The sequence below is a fragment of the Phalaenopsis equestris genome, unplaced genomic scaffold, assembly GCF_001263595.1.
Source record: "Phalaenopsis equestris unplaced genomic scaffold, ASM126359v1 Scaffold000440, whole genome shotgun sequence".
Taxonomy (NCBI): domain Eukaryota; kingdom Viridiplantae; phylum Streptophyta; class Magnoliopsida; order Asparagales; family Orchidaceae; genus Phalaenopsis; species Phalaenopsis equestris.
This window is the reverse complement of record NW_018164881.1, coordinates 15655-27448: the sequence shown is the minus strand read 5'-3', so window position 1 is coordinate 27448 and position 11794 is coordinate 15655. Positions and strand designations below refer to the sequence as shown.

Sequence of the window (11794 nt, the reverse complement as noted above, 5' to 3'; positions counted from 1 at the left end):
CCCTGATTTTTATCGAGAGTTTTCTTAGGTGACTTCGGTCATTTAAGATGTAATTAACTATAGGGGCTTGCCCTTATAGAGAGCTTTTCCGAGCCCAGCTTAAAATAAACCCTATTTAATTATTTGTATTAAATAGGGGAACTTGTCGGCAAATAAAACGGTTTCGCAGACCCAAACGGATGTCATATCTTTCTTAGTTTATTTGATCGAGCCTCACCCTCAAGTCTTGTGTTTATCCCTTGGGGTAGATTCAGGATTTGAGGTTGAGTGCTCTTTCATTTAAACTGTGAAAAATATGAGGTCAGTTTGATTTCATATTTTTCTAAAATTATATATATATACGTAAATTAAAAAGTCCTTCCGAAGCGGGTGACGGGATTTCGATTCCGGCTGCCGACAGCTTCTTACGGGCGACCCCCAAACATTTAAACTCTTTTCCCCCTTTTAAGCGCCGACAGTCGGTACGTCCCCTTTGCTTCACTTGGGGGGGGTTGGGATCAAATCCTGTGCAAGACAAATATATATATATATATATTCCCCACGTAGTGGGATTAAGGCTTTGTTGTTGTTGTTGTTTTTGTATGCTTGAAATGCAAGTTTATTTCATTGCCAAACTATCTTCCGGAACAACCAAAAATGTGGTCTATTTGGTTCATTTAGTTTGTGCAGCATAGACTAGTCTCATATGTTGACCGCTGATTTCAAAGGTAAAACCCAAATAAGCACGACATTTGAAAAATAACCAACTCTTTAATCTAATATCCCATTCTTCACTGCTTTTTTTTTTTTTTTTTGAAATTGATTGTATAAAAAAGAAAACTGTGGCAATTACATAGGTGTTGATTTCATGCTTAAGTTGTACAGATTCAAAATTTCAAAAAAGTCGTATGAATTGCTCAAGGTAAGCTTTGACGAGCAGTAGAATGACTTTTATGCTTGTAATACTTCTGTCCATGATACTGGTAAGAACTGTTCGAAGAAACTGCGTTCTTTAAAAGCACTTTTGTGCCTAATAGTCAGGAAAAAAAGCAAAATCTTTTTTTTTTCTGAAAAATATTCTTGTTTTCATTTTTAATTTGTAAATATTTTATTATTTTTTATATAGTGCAACCTGATCTATTCTGCTCCTCCATCTGAATATGATGTGGGAGATCTATTCAATGCACCAGAGCCCATCATAGAAGAGCCTATACTTGAATTAGATCCTGTTACAGCTGCAATCTGTATGATGTCAAATTGTGAAGATGTTATTTCTGCTGAGGCAATGAAGGTTGAAGACATAGAGTCTATTCGAAATGAGCATCTCTTCAGTGAAGTTTTCTATGACTGCAAAAAGGAGCTCCTGGAGAAATCAGCTATCAAAGATTCTTTTCCTGAGCCGCCAAATTATAAGTTACCTGCAGTGCATGTAGAAGATGATCCTGGCATAGAGATGGATAGTTCAGTTTCTGGAGGGCAATTGCAGAAAAGTGTTAGTTCTGGATGCTTGAAATTAACTGAGTGGACTCAGGACAGCCCTGTGAAGCTAAAGTTAGATGGATTACATGAAGTGAATCTTGAAGATGCATATGGGATAAGGAGGACATACAGTGAGGGAGATATTCATGTAAGACCATCCCTTTATTTATTTATTTATTTTTTCAGTTTACTTTTGAAAATTTGCTTTGCCATGATTTTATGAAAACAATAACTAAAATAAACTAGCCATGTTGGATTTCAAATATGCATTTAGACATTCAAGATTCTTGTTTCTTGTTAATTAACCAAATATGTCATCATTCTTATTAGCAAAACAAGGGGCTTTGAAAACTCACCCAAGTGTTTGAGTTAGTGTCGAGTGGGAAACTATGGAGTGCTGATCTCACAATGTCTCGTCGACCGTTTCATCCTTCTGGAGCTCATTTCCTATAGATTTTATGTTTCATAGAACGTTGAAACCAAGCATTTATTATTGACACCTTGTTTGCTCTGTGAAAAAAAAATTGACTTGGGCTTATTGTATAAAAAATGATCTTAATTTATTAGAACTAAATGAAAAGACACTAAATAGGACACAATGGAGAAAAAGGATTCATGTAGCCGACCCCGTTTAGTGGGATTAAGGCTTTGTTGTTGTTGTTATGTTGCTACTCCCTTTTTTTAGCCTTCAGTAAGCGTTATTTGACTAAAGGTTATTTGACTAAAGAATATTGTACTCTGATACTTGATTGTCATTAAAAGAATATATTTGAAGTTTTCCTTAGATTATGGAAAGCTTCAAGTAATTGGGATGAGGTTGCTAGGGATTGCAATGGAGTGTGAATAATGACAATCTAATTCTAATGGGTATCATCAACATCACTATTTTGATTTATCTGACTCTGTAGGATTGTTGGCTTAATGACATAACTCTGTTAACATGTGAGATTAACTTTATTTTGCATGTATGTTTTAAAAAACCTATTAAACATGAGCTCATTGTTCACGAATATCTTGTGTTCGGCTCGTTCGTTAAATAAACGAGTTGAACACAAACAAATTTTTTAAACTCAAATTACAAACAAGTCGAACACAACGCTCGTGTTTGGCTCGTTTTAGCTCGAAATAAATAAATTATATATATTACTTAAATAGAAATATATTATGTATATTATTTATATAATAATATACTATATCTATTATTTATATAATAATAAATTATATATATTTATATCTAAGTTTGAATCATAATTTCTCATTTGGTCATGTGGTTTTGCGTCTTCTATTGCACTAAATTATTGAAGGTTCGAATCCGACACCCTGTCTATATCTATTTTATCCACTTAATTTTATTGGGTCAATTTCAAACCGAACACAATCTGAACACGAACAATAATATTTAAATCGAGTCGAACACGAACACATCATTCACGAGCTGATTCAAACACGAGCAATTTTGAACGAGCCAAGCTTGAGCTCGCTCAAACTCGTCTTGTTTACAACCCTACTTTGATGTACCTTTTTTATCCATTCATTTCACCTAAAGTGTAAGATGCCTCAAGAAATAGGATTTAATATTCAATTCCAACATATAACAACCCAAAAAATCACAAGATGCAAGCTATTTATCTTAAACAATTATTTGATATTTTCATGGAAATTAAAAAAATATGAAAATCCAATTCCGATAATAGTTTATGGGGTTCTATTAAAAATTAATCAGAAATGATAAATTAAAGAATGATTATATCAGAGAAACGATTAGAATGATATTTATTCTAGATAAGTACTTGCAATTGAACTGGGGTTAAACTGTGAACCACATAGATGGGTAAATAAAATTATTGTCTTAATTATAAAGGAGTAGGGATAAATCTAAGGTAACATGGATAGGAGATTTCCAAAATGATTTATAAAGAATAGATTTAAATGTCAACTAATACTTGGCAAGAAAAAAAATTAGGATTCATAAAGTTGACCCTAAATAATTGAGATTGTGCTAATGATGGTAAATTAATGATCATGAGAAACACATAAATGTTTGAAATTTCAGACAATAAATCTAAATTATGATAAATTTGGCAAAACACAATCTCGCTTTCAACCAATAAGAAAAAATGTAGAAAAATAAGAAATAAATGGGGAGAAAAAAATGGTAAAGAAGAAACATATTAGCCTCAGCCCTCATGTTATTACGAGAAGATGATCTCTCCTAGAAATTTTTAATTCTCAATTTTTTTGAAGTATTAAAGTCCCATAATAGGTGAGAGGAATAGCCTCCACATCTAGGATAAGAATTATACTTAATATTATAAATTTTTTTATATGACTCAAATCGTTCATATGTATAGATGGAAAAATTATAAATTACTGATAAATTGTTAATGAACTAGTAAATTTCTAACAAACTATAGACAAAATACTAATAATTTAGTTACTGGCAAACTACTAACAAATTCGTACAAAATTGTGGAAAAAATTTAATGGTATTGCCTAGAATAATGCTTCCAAAAATAAGGAAATCTAAAATACATAAAATAATTTAAATATTCACGAAACAGCAAAAATTCTAATTTTATGCACATCATTTATACTCGACATGGATAAATTCGATTATAATGAGTTATTTACTTGATAGCCTTTCAACAAATGTGAGATGCGAGCTTAATTTAGTCTCTAAAATTGAAATGGTTCTCTGACCCTTTGTTGGGCCATTTTAATCCTATAGTTTATGAAAGTGTTAATTTAGTCTCTATACTCTTTTATATTGGTTGAAATAGTCTCATTTTGGACTATTTTAGGCCCCATTGAAAGAGTTGAATCACTAATTTAGCGTTCTTATAAACTCTGGGACTAAAATGACCCCATGTAAATTGTTGATGGACTATTTTGACACTAAAAATATCTCAGATTTATCGCCTACTTAATTAAGAAATGTTTGATATCCACTGTCAGTAGTGGACTTTTTTCCCTTCACTATCAATAGCTTCAAGAACATGATCAACATGAACCTCTTGGAAATGTTTAGATGGTATGCCTGATTTGGAACTTGGAATGATTGGAATAGAGAAGAATTTAAAGTATGGTTGATACTCATGATATAAAGAGCAATTGGATGCATTGAAATTTTGGATATCAATAATTTTTGGTATTTCCAATTAAGCATTCAGCATAGGGGTTTTACAATTTTATATGACCTTACTTTTCTAGTCCTTAATTTTTTTTGTAAGTTTACCTGTAGGAGACCTTTCATGATTGGTTGTTAATGCATGCTATAGATTGAATTCCACGTACTGTCAATTCACTTTTCCAATAAACGTATATTTATCATAGATAATAATCATTTATTTGTGATTAATTTCTTACACATCATGCATGTGACGAATGGATAAAAAAATAAGATTTGATATATGTAATTGTAATGCTAAAACATTTATTCTTTTCCTAGGAATTCTTTCCAACTAATTCTTGTAAACGAAGAAAATTTATGTTTCTTAAGCTTCATAATGATCGTACTAATAACTAGCAAATCATGCAAGTACAAAGTTAGGGAAAAATATATTTAAATAAAAATAAACCCAAATGACTTGAAAATTAGTCATGATGAATTTATAATCTTGGATATAGCCAAATAGATGAAATTTTGATTTTCATATTATCTTTGAAGAAGTTATCTTTGATAAATTTATGCATTTGTTGAAAATTTAATATCCTTAATAATATTTTTGTTATGAATAAGCAAGTCAAGAAACCAAGAATTAAAAATAAATTTGATATAAATTTGTTTATTGTTATAAGGATACCATCAACCTACAGTCCCTTCGGATTTACAATATCAATTAGCTTAATTGATTCCGCAACTTTTACAGGTTGGATTTGTTAATTTCGCGGTCAACAATTTATTCTAATTTTATTTCATGATTTATATTTTTTATGATCACAAATTCAACTCTAAATTCATGTCTTAGCCCTTAACTTTATGTTCAGGTCCTTTGGACATGTCATAGCGCATATATTCTGGTGCATGTTCAAATTTAACAAAAAAAAATAAACAATTATATTTTGATTAGAAATCTTTTTTTTAATCTAGTTCACCATTTAAAGAGTATTCTTGTGTTGAATCCTTTTAAGATGACGAGTTCCGTATTGTTCGTGAGTCAATAAAACTCGGGAGAAACCAAGGAAGGTAAAGGAAGAGAATGGTTGTGTTCTAAAGGCCTGTATTATGTCTTCACTATATGACTTTTCTCTGGCAGAGCGGAGAGGATGATCTAACGAGCAAAGATCGAATGAGAGAGAAGGTGTTTGAGACCTCATTAGAGAATCACGGAGTGGGATCCCTTAAAATGTTTCGAAGAGTTGATCCACGATCCTCCCCTTGAGGTCTTTGGAAAGGCCCCAAAAAAGAAAGAAAGAAAGACAGTGAGAGAGAAAAATAGTGATCTAGCTACTCCTTTTTCTTCTTCTCCATGTTTTCTCAGGAAATCCATAAAATATGGTCTCAGTCTCTCAAGTTTGCCCATAAAGTCTTGGTAAAAAGTCGCGATTTGGATGTCAGGCTGGTCATAAGTGAGGATGTGGCATATGCCCTTCTAAGGGTGTAAACTAGTAGAGTCAAACTCAAGTCATGCTAAGCTTGAGCTCGGCTTGTCTGTTTGTGAGCTCGAGCTCTACTCGCAGTGGTGGTAGCCGGCTCGCAAGCTAAAACTAAAAATTGAATTTTTACAGGAACTCATCGAAGAAGGTATTGGTGGTCGGAGGAGGATGTAGCGTAGCTCACCGAAAAATGCATTGAAATGACTAGTGGTAAGTTTATTGAGCCGGCTTGCGAACCAACGTACTTGAACTCAAGCTCGTTTGATAAACTAGATCAAGTTTGAGCTCAAGCTCGAAACAAGCTGGCTTGCGAGCCAGCCCGACTTATTTACGCCCCTATGTGCATCCCAAATATCAATCTTAACTTTTGTGTTATGTTAATTCCAAGGACCGCTAATGAGACAAACTTGGTAGAAGAGGCTGATCGATCGATTAGCTAGATGAACTCGGCAAAGATTGGTTCAGCAAGCCAGCTCGTTAGCTTGTACAAAATTGATTGCATTTCGACGAGCGAGGTCAGTAGGTTACCTTAGCAAACTATGTTTTGTGATAGTTATATCCTCCAGGTAATGGGCTTATCAAGCCCATAAGGCCCACAGTGCTCGTACTTTAGCCCAAAAAATGTTGGTTTTTGGTATACATCATGATTTATGGTTTTTTTTTTTTTAATGAAACCAAATTTAAGGTATGGTATGGGACATTTTTTCATAGAAACATTTATTAAAAATGTATTAATCCTAATAGATGAAGTTCTAATTTTTTTCAATTTAATAGATATCTTATATCTCAAGTTCATATTTAATTGTACAGTATATCCATTAGCTTGTAGTGATAAGTAATTGAAAAATTAAATTGTGTTCTCATTTTCTTCGAAAGAGCTTTTCAGAAGTAGCTTATGAATTTTACGCCTATTTGAAGCAATTATATTCAACAACTTGTGCAGTTTAACCACTTCATTAAAATATTGTTTAACAATATAAGATGCGTTAATAGCTTTATGGCATTGTATCAGATAAGCTATTAAAAAAATGATCTGCTGCTATAAAATAGAATAATGCTTTTCAATATTTGGGGTAAACCCACAAATTTAAACTAAAGTCTTATCATGATTTATATGGAATCGGTAATGTTTATGAAACTTTATTTTATGTTCTGTACTTTTGGCATATGTAAGAGCCTTCTATTGTAAAATGTTCCACATTTCTTTTTAGACTTTGCCACAAATTGTTATTTTCAATCATTGCAATATTTTATCCCTACCAAAATGTGCAATATTACACCAACATATAATTTTGTAATTAAAAGTCTCTCAAAGTGAATCAGGAATACAATGATGAGTAGCCTCGAATCGCAGATGTTTTATATACGATTGGTGTGATTTCAACTAATTTATTCAGGTCCAATACTTAGTTCTATACATTTTAAGTTGATGGAAACTATTTTATACTCTTCTTGCTTCACCACTCTATTCCTACAACTCAATGGCCCTCACCTGTATCATACAAGGTCATGAATTCTTATAATACCATTAAGAAATTTATATGATATTATTAAATTTGCATTATCCTTTGATGCACATGTTTAATATATCAGATTAATACCATTTTCAATTTATATAACATTAGTGCATATTTTTTGCAGTAGAATATCTCTCTTTTATTAATGAATTTTTAATAAACCATTTATGATTTTTAAATATTACATGTTATTTTAAAATGGTATTCACCATGATGTGATATGCATTGTGGTTGCGCTGGACTTTTGTGCTATGTTGTGTTATTCACGATTTACAGATTTGTTTTGGACATTCCAAACCTAAATATTCTTCTTTGTTTATATCATTATCTATCAACATTATTAATCCTATGCAATTTGTTAAAAAATAAATTTAAATAATGAAAATTGCAATCATAAAAATATTTTTGTTTGAGTATGCACTGATTAAAGCCGACCCCACGTAGTGGGATTAAGGCTTTGTTGTTGTTGTTGTTGTTGTTGAGAATGTACAGGTTAATATTTTGTTAATAAATTTGCTAAGCTATTGCCTGAAGGTGGTGTAGTATTGGTTTTAAACTAAAGTTATTGTTTTTAAGTCCACTCGAAAGTTCATATGATGGGCAATTATGATGCAAACAAAAATTAAATGCAAGTCCTTGAGCTCAACTTTTTAAACCACTACCAATCGGATGTTGCCTATCCTATGGATTCGGGTATTTTTACTAGGCCACTCATGAAGGTCAAACAGCTAGGGCCTGTAATAGTTGAACTTCTAGGCTTAAAGTCGGGCTAACTCAGCCTCGCCCTTTTGAAAGACCTACAAGAATCTTGCAATATATTTTCAGGGTTGAGCTTTACCCAAGATGTGAAGGAGGTAGATTTTCTTAGGCATGAAAAAAAAACCAAAATGCTTCACTTGATTCATTAACACTTGTCTGAGCATTATCTAATTAGATGCAGCCAAACAATGTGTATTTTTAAAACTTGACCTGATTTTTTTGGGAAGACTTCAAATACATATCGACCCTTATTACTCCAAGGTTACTTCATTTTATTTTTTTATTTTTTTATTTTATTTTTTTGGTTTAAATTCTTTGTTATAATACAGACTGGTACCATCATGTGTATGAGCTAAGTTGGAAATAAATGTATAATCATTGATTAAAAAATTGTCTGATCAAATCTTGGTATACCAAGTTCATGAGATAGATGACCAAATTCCTTTATGAAAGAGGAGGCAGATCAAACGAGTAAAGAAGGAACTCAAACTAACAAAAGGATAGGGGAGAATTAAAATCTTCCATAGCTCCTTAAGAAGATTATATGAGATGATAAATTAACTTTCTGCTTGATTCTATATACATATCCGAGGTTCTTAGTTATTTTCTGGATTTATATTGGATGTCATTGGATTTTTATGTTTTTGTGACAGACTCTTAGAAATTGTAGATCAAGCCTTGGAGACAAAGCCACTGTTCATTCCTCTTTTGAACAACTTGAACTTCGTGACTTGAAGATTGAAGAAAAATTGATTGAAAATCGGAAGGAAAAGATTGACAGATACATGAGGAAGAAGACCAGGAGAAATTTTGGCAGAAAAATCAAGGTAATCATATTCTCTGTACTATTGCTTCTGATACAAGGAAAAAACTTGACATAAAATTTTGTTCGTTTGCATATTGATTGAAAACTATATTGATTAGACGAGTTTCATTTAAATTTTTTTATATTAGATTCTTTAATGAGAAACAGTTACAAATGAATTGACCCAATTTAGTTGGAAATTGGATTCTACAATGATTATTTAAGTTTCAAGTTTTGATGATTTTTATGTATCGTTTATTTGTCAATGGAATTATGTCATCTGGGGAACTATATTTTGATAAATTATTAAATATTTTACTTGGCTCCATCCAAAGCAATGCAATCCCATTATTTGATCATTTATTCATATCAAAGGGTACTGTACACTGTTGAAATTCTACTTCAAAGCAGTTTTTGTTTTTTTACGGGCATTTTCATACATACACACAATTCTTATGTATTTACGTATCTCACACCTTAACTTTCATATTTACACACATGGTACTCAAATCTTTAATAACACATTAGCACTGTTACCACTTTTTAAAAGTCATGCATCTTTTCATGCATAGGTTTAAAGCACTAAAGTGTTTTGCATGTAAATATGAAAATTATGGTATAAGATATGCAAATGTATAAGAATTGTGTGCTAGGTATGTAAATTTTCTTTTTTTTAACGCATGATCACACCCATTTATGATAGTCTTTGTACTCAAGGCTTTATAAGCATTCAATCTAGGCTAATTAAATTAAACTCAAATGTTGTTTTATCGCAATTTTATGCACTATAGATTCAAGCAGTTCATTACTATTCAGATTTTGTTTGAATTCAAGCTCTTAAACACAACTGTATATAGTTGCAATGAACTTTTTTGCTTGTTCATTCTGCTTCCAAGTAATATTTGGTCACGACTGCTACTTAAGTCAGTGTAGTTGTATTGCATCGGTTTGAACAAATACACTTTAGAAGGTTTATTATTTATGGTTATTTATGAGGCTTTATTTCATTTTTAATCTGTTAAGTCTAATTAATGGCCGGCTCTTGATTATTCCCCAAAACCATCATACAACTGGTTATTTATGATTACCTTGTTTTGGGAGCCAACATATCTGGCAAAGAATGAACATAGGCGAGCCCCCGGCCACCCTAATGTGTCTAACCACTCGATCCCGCGATGCAAGGTAGATGCACTCTGGCGTGCTCGAACCCGTGGCTCCATGGGACTTAGAACTGACTTTATATATGCTTAACGATGGCGTCGTCTTCTTCTCCCGCTATCAGCTCTGCTAGGGTTTCGACTCATGGCGATCCCTAGCAACTGTTATCGCATCAGATCAGCCACCATTATCGCATCAGATCATTCCTCGCTGCGTCTTCTCAGGTGTTGTCCCTCCTCGCCGCGTCTTCCCTGTTCGTCGTCGCCTCGCTCTATCTCAACTTTGACTCGGCGCGTCTGCGTCATTACGACGCCGACACAGTTCGGGTCCGCGTTGTTTCTGTTCGATTTCGATGCTGACAGGTTACGTTTATTCGTTCCGTCTGCGCCCATGCTACTTAAGTCAGTGTAGTTGTATTACATCGGTTTGAACAAATTCACTTTAGAAGGTTTATTATTTATGGTTATTTATGAGGCTTTATTTCATTTTTAAGCTTTTAAGTCTAATTAAAGGCATGGTCGGCTCTTGATTATTCCCCAAAACCATCATACAACTGGTTATTTATGATTACCTTGTTTTGGGAGCCAACATATATAGCAAAGAATGAACAGAGGCGAGCCCCCGGCCACCCTAATGTGTCTGATCACTCGATCCCGTGGTGCAAGACAGATGCACTCAGGCGGGCTCGAACTTGTGGCCTTAGGGGACTTAGAACTGACTTCGCAGATGTCAACCAAAAAATCACGGCGAGATGCATTTGATTCAAGTACTAAAAAATGTTAGGGTCTAAATTCTAAAAGTATTTTTGTATAAATTAATAATATTTAATATTAATTTTGATTCACGATGGCGTCGTCTTCTCCCGCTATCAGCTCTGCTAACTCATGGCGAACCCTAGCAACTATTATCGCATCAGATCAGCCACCATTATCGCATTAGATCATTCCTCGTTGTGTCTTCTTAGGCGTCGTCCCTCCTCGCCACGTCTTCCTCGTTTGTCGTCGACTCACTCTGTCTCAACTTTGACTCGGCTCGCGTCTGCGTCATTACGACGCTGACACAGTTCGCGTCTGCGTCATTTCTGTTAAAGTTCGATGTCGAAAGGTTACGTTTCTTCGTTCCGTCTGCGCCCCTGCTTCTCTTCGACCCGACGCCATGCTTCCCGACACATTGTCATTTTGTTTGCTTCTCGCTGCAGGTGATCGCCGGCACCTCCCCTTCTCTGATGGCTCTTCCTTCTTCTTTGGTTGAACGGGCAAATGTTTCCTTTGCCCACGTTGTGGGTAATCCTCAGGTGGAGTCTGCGGTGGTATTCCCCTTAAGCTATAAGGATTGTCGCGATTGTACAGATGATTGCCCTTTTGTTAAGAAGGGAAGTAGGAAAGGTATAAAAGCAGCAATTTTTTTCTCTGACTTAGAAATTTCCACCATGACGGAAAAATTCAAGTTGCTATTATTGGAAAATTTCAGTGGGCCACCCGCCTATGGATGGTAGTGAGAC

General features: G+C 33.7%; 1 protein-coding gene across 1 annotated transcript in view; it reads left to right on the top strand.

Moving 5' to 3' along the window:
* Positions 1-11794, top strand: part of LOC110027747 (zinc finger protein CONSTANS-LIKE 6-like) — a 28747-nt gene that overhangs the window by 14468 nt on the left and 2485 nt on the right. The window contains exons 2-3 of the mRNA XM_020729289.1: positions 1106-1606; positions 8984-9157. Coding sequence (XP_020584948.1) covers positions 1106-1606; positions 8984-9157 — 675 coding nt within the window. The remainder of the gene's footprint in view (positions 1-1105; positions 1607-8983; positions 9158-11794) is intronic.